This window comes from Bos indicus, chromosome 3 (assembly GCF_029378745.1).
Source record: "Bos indicus isolate NIAB-ARS_2022 breed Sahiwal x Tharparkar chromosome 3, NIAB-ARS_B.indTharparkar_mat_pri_1.0, whole genome shotgun sequence".
Classification (NCBI taxonomy): domain Eukaryota; kingdom Metazoa; phylum Chordata; class Mammalia; order Artiodactyla; family Bovidae; genus Bos; species Bos indicus.
The window spans coordinates 55,328,907-55,344,277 of record NC_091762.1 but is presented as its reverse complement, the minus strand read 5'-3'; the positions used below and the strand labels follow the sequence as shown (position 1 = coordinate 55,344,277).

The following is a 15,371-nucleotide window of genomic DNA, read 5'->3' as shown; positions in this document are numbered from 1 at the left end:
CCCATGGACTATATACAGTCCATGGAATTCTCGAGGCCGGAATACTGGAGTGGGTAGCCTTTCCCTTCTCCAGCACATCTTCCCAACCTAGGGATCGAACCCAGGTCTCCTGCCTTGCAGGTGGATTCTTTACCAGCTGAGCCATGAGGGGAAGTCCTCAAAGCAGAGAAACTAAGTTTAATTAATTCTAGGCCATTTAATTAACCATAATAGCAAAATTTCATGTGTTCACTAAAATTATGCTAAGTCAAAGCCAGCACAGTTTACAGAATATAGACAAGAACTTACAACTATATTTCGAGGGAGGTTGATTCTGTCTGCCATGGTAGTGATTTCTTTAAATGCATTCATCATTGCCCGATCAGAACTGCTCATGGTTCTCCTATTCTGGTACTTAGAATTACCAAATTCATCAAAACTTGCAGCTCCTGTACCCTATAAAACAAAGTTTTATAACTTATGCAAAAAAAAATCTGAAAACCTGAATGAACAATTATTCTAAGAAAACAACTTGCACAATCTGACTCCATATTACCCAAGAAATCTACCCTGAGCAACCTCTATTCCTCAAAAGAAAAAATACCAGGTTAAGGTGGTTTTAAAGAGTTTTTCTAGCAAATACTTTAAATGAAAAATATTATTATAGAATTAATAACATAAACCATGAAACTTCACAGACCTAGGAGAAAAATCACAATTATCTCCAAAAGGTGCTTAAAAAGGTAAGCAAACAAATCTCCCAAGTCCAGCCCCAGCACACTGATTAATGGAGAAACATTAGCAGCATTACCACTAAAAGTCAGAAGACAAAAATGCCTCCTGTCACTACCATTTTCTAACACTGTACTAGAAAAACTAGCTAATATAACATAACTATAAAATGTAATTATATAGCAATTATATTAGTATAATTATATTAAAATTCAGCAGGAAAGAGACGAGAAGTACAAATCTGAGACCAAACTGATAAACTATCTTCAGATAATATCTTTGTATATACCTAGAATTATTCAAGAAAATCACTCAAACTGTAATGAATTCATCAGAGTGGCAAGGTCAAAATTAACAAAGGAAAGTCAATAGCCTACATACATGTAATCAATCAGAACATGCAAGAAAAACCTGCAATTACAACAGCAACAAAAAAAGCAAAATATCTAGATTAACTTAGAAAGAAAACTTTAAAACACCCACTGAAGGATAGATATGACCTAAGGAAATACATACTATATTTCTGGATAAGATTTTTCATTAAGAAGTCAGTTTTCCCTGAGCCAATTTGAAAATAAATCTAACCAGTGAAAATAATTACCAAGTTTTTTTTTTTTTTTTTAATAAACAAAGTTATCCTAACATTAAATGGAAAAGACCAGTGAAGAAAATGCTGAAAAGGTTATAAAACAAGATTAATGCTCCCAAATACTAGAATAGCATAGTGTGTCCTTAGACAACTAGACCAGGTTAAGATAAAGGATAGGAAGTCCAGAAATATTCCCAGATACATACAGAAACTTAACATATGACAAATGTAGCATCTTAAAAAATTTCTTTGCCACAAACACATAAATAATTGTCAAAGGAATCAGAAGAACCCAGTAGCAGTGGTTACCTGTTTCTGATAGGGAAAAGGGACTGCGGTAGAAACAGAGTTTAGGGGTCAAGAGTGAGGAAAACTACTGTTCTTTTTACATGTTTTTGAATCATGTATCTCCTACTGGAAAAACGTAAACATTAAAAAAAGTAACAGTATTAATTAGTTGCAATCTTGAAGTTTATAAACGTTCTTAGTAATTTTTCCAGCCACATGCAGAAACTACCTACTTTAAAATACTCTTGAATATTGTCAACTTTTTAACTTAGCCACACCATGTTTTTCAAACTTAGTATGTAAATTATAGGGCATGAAAATATGACCTGCTTTTGCCTAATTTCTTAAAAATGGACTATGCAGTAGTATAAATTAAGTCCTAAAATAGCATATGCTTCCTGGATGAGTTCTTTGAAATAATGCCACTATTACTTCCAATTTAGATAGCAGAGCAAAAGCCAGCCAGGCTGCCAGGAAGATTATGCTACTGCTTCTATATAACAGCAGCAGGTACCATTTACTGAACACATTATATACACTACATGTGTATAGATACTTTATACATATTTCCATGTAACCCTCAAAATGTCTCTAAGGTTGCAGTATTCTCACTTTACTGATGAGAAAAGTAAAGCTTAGGAGAGTCATAAATTCACCACTATTAGCAAATAGTCTATTATACAGCGATCCAATTTATCTTAGTGGTCTTGAGGGAAAAGAGAAAAGATTACTAATATTCAAGGAGCATTTTAATATGAACTCAAAGAGCCTACAACACTCAAATTTTGGGGGCAAAACTGCTTCGTTAAAACAAGGGCCTGAGATAGAGAGTCTGTAACTTCAATGTATTAGTTTCCCATTTAAGACAGAAGAAATAAATAAGGCAACCATCATTACCAGTAGTCTTACTGCTGATCTTACTCTCAGACAGAGATTCCTCACTGGGAACAGTGACTGATAATTTTGCAAAGTTTCCAACTCCAGGTCTTTGGTCAGTCTGCACCTGGCATTTCCTGCCCAATGGATTTATTACCTTGCCAATCATAGTAGACAAATCTCCATCACTCAGAAGAGGATTCTGAGAATCTCCAACTCGAGATGGATCTTTTGTTGCTTTATCATTGCTGAAAGTTCTCCACTCAGATCCTACATCGATAACTCGGTCACCTGAGAATATAAATGGAAATCTGAATTGTCTCATCAAGACAGGATTTATTTAACACAGCCTAATGCCCAACTTAGCTCTTTTATTCCCAGAAAATCTCAACACGAACATCAGGCTTCAGCTTAAGTATCTTGTCTCAGATATTTATCTTAAAGTATTCCTATTGTGACAGTTCTATAATAACCCTCTTTAAACATTACGCTATGATTAGTTGTATTTTAACTCCTGGAATAAAGAAGTAGACAAAATAAAGACAAAAATAAAGTTAAGCAATGTGGTAAAAAGATAAAGTAACAATGAAGAATCAAGATTTGAAAAAAAAAAAAAGAATCAAGATTTGAACAAAACGTGCAACAGGCACAGAAATAAAAACCAAAAAACACTGTTCATGATGTTATTAATACACAGTTTAAAGAAATTACAAAGTTTTTATGGGCAATGCTCTGCAAAGAACTAAGCCTAAGAGGATACTTTAGTAACTATCTGAAAATACTGAAAATATTTGGGGGTCAAATAATTCATACAGAATAAACTTAAGCCTAGAATCAGTAAGCAGAAAGGTAGGTAAACTTTTCTTTTTACACAAAAAAGCAGTGGCTAAAAACGCCATGCCAAGAAACCAGACGGGTAGATTTGGTGTAGATTACTGCTTTGAGGGGAATGCTCAATGGCTGGTAAATACCTCTACCAGAGACAAGCGTTAACAATAATACCTGCATATGCTAGTCACTGTGCCCTTTGTAAATGTTATTTTTCAATCCTTAAAGCTTTATAAAAATAGATATCACTTTTATTTTATTAGAAATAAAATTAATTTGCCTAACATCACACAACTAAAACTGAAATGCAAATGGGATTCCAGAATCTGTTCTATACTGCATTTATAAAACATTAGCTTTTCCACCAATATGATAAAATTAAAAGCAGGAACCAGACCATTTTCATCTGTGGCTATATATAGCAAACAGAAAGGAATGGAAGAAATAAGTTATCTCAGTAGTTAAAAAAAAGTTGGTATTGACAGCCAATTAATATAATGGTTAAAATTATGGACTCTTATCAGTTGCTGCTTAGCCTTGGACAAACTTCCTCATTTCTGTAGTAGTGCAATGATTCAGCTTTAAATTTCCCCAATTACCTTATTTTAAATTAAGTAATACATTTTCAATCCATATGAAGTGCTTAAAAACCAGTTCAAAGTAAGTTGCTTGTATTAGCTATTTAATGCTATAAAAATAAGATGACATTCTGACAGTTTGATATTAATTCTGAATAAGAAGAGCACCAGTTATAAAACATTAACCTGCATTAGAGTGCTCTGCTGCAGTATCTGGTATGTAGGACAGCAATGGCACCCCACTGCAGTACTCCTGCCTGGCAAGTCCCATGGATGGAGGAACCTGGTAGGCTGCAATCCATGGGGTCGCTGAGGGTCGGACACAACTAAGCGACTTCACTTTCACTTTTCACTTTGATGCATTGGAGAAGGAAATGGCAACCCACTCCAGTGTTCTTGCCTGGAGAATCCCAGGGACGAGGGAGCCTGGTGGACTGCCGTCTATGGGGTCACACAGAGTGGGACACGACTGAAGTGACTTAGCAGTAGCAGCAGTAGGACAGCAAAGGAGGTGGGGAGAAAACAGAAGGAAGGAACTCAACGCAGACTGCTGCACTTTCTATATACGGTAAACTAAAATGCTTGTTAACAGAGTAGAGTGATCTGCCCTTAGGGTTTTATTTTAGAAAATAAGTAAATACATAACAGAATCATTCCTGATGATTTTGAGAAGATGTTTTCTTCTTTGAATACTCAAATCACTTGGGAATAACCAGATCTCACTTGGACTATCACGTGTCCATGTCACAAGGCAAGTGGGATAGAGTTAGGAACACCACTTGCCACACCTTAGGAAGTGAAAATGGCCAAGGAAAGCAGAAGCAAGGAGATCAGGTAAGGCAACTTCTGTGGATCAGAGATTCAGCAGGTGGCCCAAAATAAGGAGAAAAAGTTACATGAATAGGATGGTCAAGATGCATTTCTCTGCTTCCTCCTCATAAGAACAAACATCACTAAACATGAGAAGCAATTCTAATTAATTAAATTGAGTTTTAAAACTTAAATGACATTAATGTAAAATGTGTAATTGTGCAGAGTTTTACTACAATACTAAGCAAGGCCCTGTCTTAGAGAGACTACTCTAAAGAGACTGATTTTTGTTCCTTTTTACAGAAGAGTAACTGCTTACAAGAAATAGTTATATAAGCAAAATAAAATTACCTGTATTCCCAACACCCAAAGATAGCCACTGTCAATACTGTGGTATATATTTTCTTTTCCATTCATCTGTATACATATGTCTTTTTGTGAGATTAAAATTATAGTGTCTAGTCCATTACAAGCTCTTTTCACTAAATTTCTAATCAAAACACCAAAACAAAACTTTTAGACAAAGTTCAGCCCTTTCAATAGTATCCACTCATCAAAGTGTTGCCATGTCTCCATTCTTCCAGTTTTCAAAGGGAGAAAAGTGAATCTAACTTTCCTAGTCAGTAAAATAAAAACACACAACAAATAACTACTGCAGCCTTCAAATCCAGAGTTACTTAAAAATTTAAGTGAAAAAAATCAAATGCCATCATTAACTTTTAACACTTTAATTTACACAATGGATGTAAGAAGAGAATACCTTCCTTATCTTACTAGCGTCTTTTCAGTCTCTCTGGAACACTAAAGATAAAGTACTAGTTTGCTAGTAGCATGCTTCATTTCACAGCATTTTCCTTTTGACCCAAAATTAACTTACCATGAGTTTCTTTTGTACTTGCTTTTACTGCCTCAAAAAAGACAAATTGGATTAGGAGGGGGAAAAAAAAAAAGTTGGCCTAGGATAGTATAAATAGAAAGCCCAGAACTGGGTAGTGATGTAATTTTTCCACATACGTGGGAATGGTCTACATGACTCATTCAACAATCTGTAGTTTGTGCTCAGAGTCATTCCCTCTTTTTATACTTTACTGCTCAAAACATAGTATTTATAGAAAATAAAATTTCCAAAATAACTCAAATAGCACATCATGAAACTACAACTAGACCATCAGATTATGTGCATGAGTAATAAGAAATACAGCAGATCATTCAGAAAAAAAGTCAGAACACATAAAAGATTTTCTTGAAGAACATCTAAATGCGGTAGCATTTTTAAAAGTTGCTCTGGAAAGAAACTGCATTACAGAATCTTTTCAAGGAATAAGTGTACAAGGCAGCCATACTGTTTAGGTATAGTCAACCTTTGACATGCAGAAGCCCAACAATTAGCACATACGTGCATAACATACAACCTTACATAGCCCTCTGTTCTACCAACAGAGAAACATGCCAACTTTTAACAGTTCCTTTTTAAACCACACCCTGATTTTTATAAAATCAACATCAGATAAAAAGTCTGTATCACAGCACTACTACACTATATATAATACCACTATTCCTCCCTCCATCTATATTGTGTGATCTCTTCACACTCTGATCAAGTTTCCCATCCAAAAAGGTAAAGAGATTCAATAGTATACACACATGCACAGTTCTCAATCCATGTTATCAGAAAGGTGTCTAAAGAGTATCAACGAAGATATTTTACTATATTCTAAAGGAATGAGTTTCATCTCTCTTTTTTCAGGAAGAAATTGAGAGTAACTGCCAAAATCATTCACACTAGTTTAAAACTGTTCAACTACTTTGGCACACACCTACCTTATGATTTGTGCACCACAACTACTGAGCCTCTGCTCCAGAACCCAGGAGCTGCAACGATTGAGCCCACATGCCGCAGCAACAGAAGCCCAAGCACCCTGGAGCTCGTGCTCCAATGAGAAGCATGCTCACTGCAACTAGAGCGCAGCCCTTGCTCTCCACAACCAGAGAAGGCCCAGGCAACAATGAAGACCCAGCACAGCCAAAAATAAATAAATTGTTTAAAAATCTCATTTTCTAACTAGAAATTGCTATTGTATTTCACATGCCTATATTCAGCTACTTTTAATAGACTTAATTTTTAAAAAATGATCTAAACAATCCAGACATAGAGTCCCATCAATGGCAAGGAATTGTTCCCTTTCCAATGCTTAACTCCCATTTATAATTTGTATCTAAAGCACTTGTCAGAACCTTCAAAACAATGCCTTTAACACAAAAATGTCCCCAATACTTTGACATTATGCATGAAAGTGACAGGTGAACTGAAAGTCTTCCGTTAAAGCATCAAGCATCATTGTACTCTACCTCAGAGCATCTTAAATGAGGAAAAAGTGTTGTGCTTATTAAATGTCTATCATCTCAGTAGACTACAGTATTTATTACATATTATCTTCTTACATAGCACATTGTAGGCCATTATTCTTCTAGTACTTTCGCGAAACTAAATTATTTGGAGATAATAAACAGATTCAGCAGTTAGGTGGCTTAAAACAAAGATTTCTTTCTTATTCATATTACCTGTGTATAGCAGGGGACAGAACTGCTTTCTATGCAGTCCTTACTCAGGATGATGGAATTGCTACTTCTTGAGGCAAGCCAGTCATCATGGCCGGGGAATGAATTATGCACTGACTTAATCGTTTCCAATAGTAACATTTCTACTCACAGGCCACCAGCCACAGCCAAAGCCAGCCATGGGATGTTTAAATTCAGAGCGAGCGGGGAAATAAAACTGTACCATGTGGCCCAAGAAGTATCAGTGAGTGGTCACTGGTACTCAGCAAATAAAATCAGCAAATAAATTTGACAATCAGCAAATAAAACTCAAGCTCTGTATTTTTGTGGATTTATGTATAATTTTTAAAAGATTGTTCTATGACTTCCTTCTGTGTCACAAGACAAACAGGACTGAGAGTTAACTTCACTGTATTAGCATTTGTCACAGAGAAGTAATTCATCAGTAAAATTGTAGGTCCCTTCAAGGTAACATTTTTACTGGTTAGCTGCATACAAATTTCTGTTAATAAAACTTTTTAAATGTTAAGGATACATTCCCCAGTGGTGCACAGGAGTCTTGATTTTGCAACCCTAAGGTCTTCTGTGAGCAATGTAAAGTTTTCTTGTACCTTTAATACTTGATCATATTCACCTGCATCTTCAAATAGTACCATAATGGCTATCCTGTCTTTACCACTTTCCAAAATTCACTCTCTATATTCTCAGGTTTGTTTTCTGTTTTACTGTTTCAATTTTCTAGAATGTTAAGTCAGCTTATTGCTATCTAAAACAGTTTTACTGTGTTTGTCTCCTTGTGCTATCTTCTTTCTTTCTGACCCTTGTTAATAGAGACATTAAAGAAGCTTTATTTCACTGATCACAAAAAAGTAGTTATTTTCTATAATTTTTTACTGGTAAACTGTATCAGGAGAGGGCTTCCTTGGTAGCTCAGCTGGTAAAGAATCCGCCTGCAATGTAGAAGACCCTGGTTTGATTCTTGGTTCAGGAAGATGCCCTGGAGAAGGTAATTGGCTACCCACTCCAGTATTCTGGCCTGGAGAATTCCACAGACTATCAGTCCATGGGGTTGCAGAGTCAGACACGACTGAGCAACCATCACTATTATCAGGAGAAGAATTTTCTGTTAAGTCCACAGGACTACTGTTCCTCCATTGTAGCTTGTATTCATAAGCCTCAGGTTGATTTTTATGCTTATTCATCCTATAATGAATTATCAATCAAAGTCCACTGGAAAACCTTCCAATCCACCACCTCAAGTATTCTCAGCCTCTCTGGATACTCACAAATCCCTGGCAGACAAAAAAGAACCCAAACAAAACTAAACTTCTGATATGATTCAAAAAATGTATCAATATTAGAAAAGATACAGGTAGACTTGTAATTAAAGCAAAAACAATAAAAAGTAACTTCAACAAGATAGAACTTTCTCAGGTTACCAGTCCATGAGTTATACTAATAGTTTTGGATTAGTGTGACTCCCTATCTTTTTGATAAGCCATCCTCATGATGATCTGCATTCTGCAGCATATGATGACTATTGGTAGTTCCCTCCATCATATCTGTATTCTAGCCAATGGGAAGCAGAAAAAGGGAGAGCACATCCCTTAGGGCTGGTTCTAGAGGTGCACAAATCTTTTCTACTTTACAGTGCATCTTAGAATTCAATCACACGGCCACAGCTAACTACAAGGGAAGCTGGGAAATACACGCTAGCTGAGCAGCCATGGAACCAGTTAAAATTCAGGGATTCTTATTATTAAAGAAAGAACTGGGGCTTCCCTGGGGGTTCAGTGGTAAGGAATCCGCCTACCAATGCAGGAAACAAGGGTTCCATCCCCGGTTCGGGAAGATCCCACATGTGGAGCAACTAAGCCTGAGTATCACAACTATTGAGCCTGTGCTCTAGAGCTCATGAGCCGCAATTACTGAGCTTGGAAGCTGCAACCACTGAAGCTTGCATGCCCTAGACCCCGTGCTCCACAACAAGAGAAGTCACTGCAATGAGAAGCCCACGCAACACAAGTAAAGTAGCCACCACTCACCACAACTAGAGAAAAGTCTGTGCAACAACGAAGGCCCAGCACAGCCAAAAATAAATAAATAAAATTACAAAGAAAAAAACAATATATCAATAATACAGTGATCTTAAAAAAAAAAAAAAAGAGTTCAGTAATAGCTACTGGGAAACAACCAGCAGTTTCTGCTATATGGAGTAATGGGATCAGGAGAAAGAAAAGTATATCTCCTAGAAACAAGGTACTTTGCCTGACAGTCTAAAGGAAACAGTACACGGGGGCAAATTAAACATTTAACCTTTGTACCAGGCAAGCTACTAAAGCTACAACCAATGGTATTTTGTAGTACAACATTAAAATCATAACGGCTTAAGATAGCAATTTTAATAGAGGGGAAAACTGCAACATACCAAAAGCAGCCAGGAAACCAATATTGGAGATATAGTCTGACTTTCTAGCCTGACCTAGACTCAGGATATTTTTGTTTTCTGTTTTCTATTGTAAATTACAAAAGAATTTTTTAAAAAGGGATACTGAGAGGAACTGCCCAAAATTCCAAATCTTTCTGCCATCTTTCTGGAAAAGGATTTAAGTTATTTTGGTGTACCACCCACCTCTACTAGAGAATTCAGAAGAGTCTTAGAACAGTATTTCCCAAGCTATTTGTTTTCATATGTTAGATGTATCTAAAACCATTTAATTTAAAACAACAAAAGTTTTAAAAAGTGCTGGTAAGTCTAAAGCTTCAATAATCAAAATATATTATTATTCAGGACTTCCCAGGTGGTGCAGTGGTGAGGAATCCACCTGCCAAGCAGGAGACATGGATTCAATCCCTGGGTTGGGAAGATCCCCTGCAAGAGGAAATGGCAACACACTCCAGTATTCTTGCCTGGGAAATCTCATGGTCAGAGGAGCCTTGTGGGTCTCTAGAGTCTGACATGACTGAAGCGACTTAGCACACACTGGGCTTTTACTAAGTTTCAGGCACTAAATGCTTTACATATGACATCCAGAACCTTTCCTAATATTTGAGAGACCTGAGGCAAAATTATAAGCGGAGATCAACAGGGTCAAAGAGTCAGATACGAAACTATTTAGGACTAAACAACAAACAACATTTATTATTATTTAAAATGGTTAAGTCCAAAGCATTGAATTTTTAAATTAGGTGCCCTGGAAAACTGTTTAAGCCATCACACTGTATTTTTTTAAATCTAATGCTGAAAATGAAATGCATCATTAGCTTCCACACCTTCCTCAGTCATCTAACCTTTCTCACATTTCAAAGAATCCAAATTTTTAGTCTAGGGTTACTATATATTCTTATCAGAAATCGTACATTGATGATATCTTTGAAGGGAACTTTGGTCAAGAGATACTTCATAAAAAATACTATTAATAATATAGTCAGTCTCTAAATCAATTTATGTTTCCACAATGCAAACCAGGTACCAACTCATAATGAATTATCCTTTAGAAACAAACCAAATCATGGTTAATTTCCCAGACCAGCCCATAAAAGCCTATTTTATCCATGTTTAGACCCTTGGAGATGGGGAGAACCTGTACAAGTCAACAGTGATAATTACCATTTGGAAAATAGTTCCATCCTTGAATATGTGAACAGACCTTGCTTCTCCTGAAATTGGCAGATTTGCAGCAGCAGCATCTAAGCTAAGGAGCTATGGCTCTGGTATAAGATGCATCTTAACTTAGCCACAATAACATTTAGTCATTCACACACTAATCCTTTCAGGCCTCTATCCTATGGCATATGTTTCTTTACCCCTCTACCTGGAATGACTTTCCCTCCATAAACCCTAACATTCTTAATGATCGATCATGTTTTCAATGTAAATTCAACAGTAATTTCCTCAGGAAGTCACCACTTCCTTCCTAGTGCTCTCCTCAAACTCAAACTCGGAAGATCTGTAATAGAACTTTTACCACTTTGTTGTTTTAATTCACCCCTTCCTTCCACACACTAGCCAAAGAGCTAGTCCAGAGCTTGCTTATTGCATCTCATCTTTCCAACACTCTCCCTGACCAGCAGTGCTTAACAGAAGTACAATGACCAAAGGCCTTTCAAGTCCAACAGATCTAGATTTAAGTGACTGTGTCACTTACTAAACAGAGAATCTTGAATTAATTACCCAAACACTCCAAGCATCAGTTTCCCTTTCTGTGAAACAAAAACCTACCTCAAAGAACACCTGTGTTACCCAAACAAAATTAGTTATTCTCTAATGCTTAAGTAGTGTCCATATTAAAAATTCTGAATTAGGTAAAAACACTGTGTCTGAGGGCTTACAAGCCATGACAAAGCAAGAATCTGAAAATGAATACAAATACTCCTTACTTTAAAAATATAACTTGGCCATCTTAAACTAAATGTTTTCCTTTAGGAAACATTGCTAATTCAAATTTAAAGATGATAATCTGATAATGTTTAAAATACTATAATTGCAGCATTAAATATGCTAGACCAATAACAATCTCTCAAACACATTTTGCAAATGACCTGCTAGGGAGAACGGCATCTCAGACTTAGAATCATCCTTTTTCCTACAAGGTTAAGAAAAAAGGAGTACTTACATTCCCAAAATATGTATCACTGAAATCTCATACTAAAATTCTACTGTTTAGTTTATACATTACCTCATTTGATTCTTAACAGTTCCTAGTAAACATGAGATTTATGGTACATGCCCTTGAAGGGGGGCCATACTTATTTTACATATAAAGAAAGCTAAGCTTGGAAAAATTATACAACTTGACCTAAGTCACATAACTCATTAAGTAGTAGAGCCAAGTCTAGACTCCAGGGCCAAGGACTACTAGTTTTTCCAGGAGCTATGGACACACACAGATATCTGGTTTACAGGAATAATTTGAAGTCTAGGTCTTGAGACATGGGAAACATGAGGGCAAAGATGAAAAGCCTAAAGAGGTACAGAGATCTCAAAGAATGTGGCAATTTCTAAAATTTACAGAATAGATCTGTTTAGAGTTTCTGAAAGTGGAGCCTGCAGTCTTTTTAAACTGCTTAATGCATATTCACATTCATGTCTCAGATTAACTGGTATTAATAATATCCAGAATAACTTAAGAGGGGAAGGTTAAAGTGATTCATTTTTCTCTTTCAAATTCATCTATTCTCCCAAGAAAAAGAAATGCAAAACAGCAAAATGGCTGTCTGAGGAGGCCTTACAAATAGCTGTGAAAAGAAGAGAAGCAAAAAGCAAAGGGGAAAAGGAAAGATATACCAATTTGAATGCAGAGTTCCAAAGAATAGCAAGGAGATATAAGAAAGCCTTCCTCAGCGATCAATGCAAAGAAACAGAGGAACACAATAGAATAGGAAAGACTAGAGATCTCTTCAAGAAAATTAGAGATACCAAGGGAACATTTCATGCAAAGATGAGCTCAATAAAGGACAGAAATCGTATGGACGTAACAGAAGCAGAAGATATTAAGAGGTGGCTAGAATACACAGAAGAACTGTACAAAAAAGATCTCCATGACCCAGATAATCATGATGTTGTGATCACTCACCTAGAGCCAGACATCCTGGAATGTGAAGTCAAGGGGGTCTTAGGAAGCATCACTACGAACAAAGCTAGTGGAGGTGATGGAATTCCAGTTGAGCTATTTCAAATCCTGAAAGATGATGCTGTGAAAGTGCTGCACTCAATATGCCAGCAAATTTGGAAAACTCAGCAGTGGCCACAGGACTGGAAAAGGTCAGTTTTCATTCCAATCCCAAAGAAAGGCAATGCTCAAACTACTGCACAATTGCACTCATCTCACATGCTAGTAAAGTGATGCTTAAAATTCTCCAAGCCAGGCTTCAGCAATACGTGAACCGTGAACTTCCAGATGTTCAAGCTGGTTTTAGAAAAGGCAGAGGAACCAGAGATCAAATTGCCAACATACGATGGATCATCGAAAAAGCAAGAGAGTTTCAGAAAAACATCTATTTCTTCTTTATTGACTATGCCAAAGCCTTTGACTGTGTGGATCACAATAAACTGTGGAAAATTCTGAAAGAGATGGGCATACCAGACCATCTGACCTACCTCTTGAGAAACCTCTATGCAGGTCAGGACGCAACAGTTAGAATTGGACATGGAACAACAGAATGGTTCCAAATAGGAAAAAGAGTACATCAAGGCTGTATATTGTCACCCTGCTTATTTAACTTCTATACAGAGTACATCATGAGAAACGCTGGGCTGGAAGAAGCAAAAGCTGGAATCAAGATTGCCGGAGAAATATCAATAACCTCAGATATGCAGATGACACCACCCTTATGGCAGAAAGTGAGGAAGAACTAAAGAGCCTCTTGATGAAAGTAAAAAAGGAGAGTGAAAAAGTTGGCTTAAAGCTCAACATTCAGAAAACTAAGATCATGGCATCTGGTCCCATCACTTCATGGGAAACAGATGGGGAAACAGTGGACACAGTGGCTGACTTTATTTTTCTGGGCTCCAAAATCACTGCAGATGATGACTGCAGCCATGCAATTAAGATGCTTACTCCTTGGAAGGAAAGTTATGACCAACCTAGACAGCATATTAAAAAGCAGAGACATTACTTTGTCAACAAAGGTTCATCTAGTTGAGGCTATGGTTTTTCTAGTAGTCATGTACAGATGTGAGAGTTGGACTATAAAGAAAGCTGAGTGCCGAAGAAGTGATGCTTTTGAACTGTGGTGCAGGAGAAGACTCTTGAGAGTTCCTTGGACTGCAAGGAAATCCAGCCAGTCTATCCTAAAGGAAATCAGTCTGGGGTGTTCAATGGAAGGACTGATGTTGAAGCTAACACTCCAATACTTTGGCCACCTGATGCGAAAAGCTGACTCATTTGAAAAGACCCTGATGCTGGGAAAGATTGAGGGCAGGAGAAGGGGACGACAGAGGATGAGATGGTTGGATAACATCACCGACTCAATGGACATGGGTTTGGGTGGACTGTGGGAGTTGGTGATGGACAGGGAGGCCTAGCGTGATGCAGTTCATGGGGTTGCAAAGAGTCGGACACGACTGAGCGACTGAACTGAACTTAAACTATTCTCCTGTATTTTCCTTACATTACTTTTAAGAAAAACGAAGGAATTCTGTTTTAAATGGTATTCAAAAAGTGGCTTTAAGTTGATAACACTATTTCTATACAACACTTCACTGTGAAATCCTAATTTATAAAACCCTTGATAATTTACTAACTTAATACTTTACAGCCTATAAGTCATGTATAAACAATGTACAAGGTCACATTTATGAACAAATTGATAATCTAAGTATGATTATACTGCCACCTAGTGCTCGACTTTTATGGTGACATAATCACACAGGACTGTTGGGGGGGACCCACAATCAGTGCTGGTGGGGCCAACAGTTTCATGGTAGAAATGACAAAGCTTTGCTTTAAAAATTGGCCCTATTTGAGAGATCACTACCAATGTCTTAAGGGTCACTGACAAAACAGCCGATGACAAATACTTCAAATGTCTAAAATAACAATCTTAAAATTCAAATGTCAACTGTTACATATGTAAGTAGTTTTACAAAGAGCTAAAAAGAAATTGGAAACAATCTAAAGTATAGGAGAGACTAAATACTACACAACCATTTAAATACTGGGGAAAAATTAAACAAGACATCAAATTGTATTTTCCAAAGATAGCAGCAATAATATCTCCCATCCACATATTCTTCTGCAATATGACATTGTTACCCTCACACTGGGGCTTCCATCGTGGCTCAGCTGGTGAAGAATCTGCCTACAATGCGGGAAACCTAGGTTCGATCCCTGGGTTGGGAAGATCCCACAGAAAAGGGAATGGCTGGCTACCCACTCCAGTATTCTGACCGGGAGAATTCCATGGCCTGTATAGTCCACAGGGTCACAAAGAGTCAGACATGACTGAGCGACTTTCAGTTACTACCCTCACACTGAGGTGGGGCTATTTCTTCTCCCCTTCCAGTCTAGGTGGGTCCTAGGACTGCTGTGACTAACAGAATACAAAAGTGACCTTGTTTCAAGGCACAGCCCTTAACTACTTGAGTCCAGCTTCCATTCTCCCTCAGAACACTTGCTCTTGGGATATCT

General features: G+C 37.1%; 1 protein-coding gene across 2 annotated transcripts in view; it reads right to left on the bottom strand.

The window, feature by feature from the left end:
- GTF2B (general transcription factor IIB) overlaps positions 1 to 15,371 on the bottom strand; it is a 31,069-nt gene that overhangs the window by 4,484 nt on the left and 11,214 nt on the right. For both annotated transcript variants that reach the window (XM_019957143.2, XM_070786167.1), the window contains exons 3-4: positions 2,622 to 2,755; positions 289 to 435 (exon numbers count right to left, since the gene is read on the bottom strand). In XM_019957143.2, the coding sequence (XP_019812702.1) occupies positions 289 to 435; positions 2,622 to 2,755 (281 nt within the window). The remainder of the gene's footprint in view (positions 1 to 288; positions 436 to 2,621; positions 2,756 to 15,371) is intronic.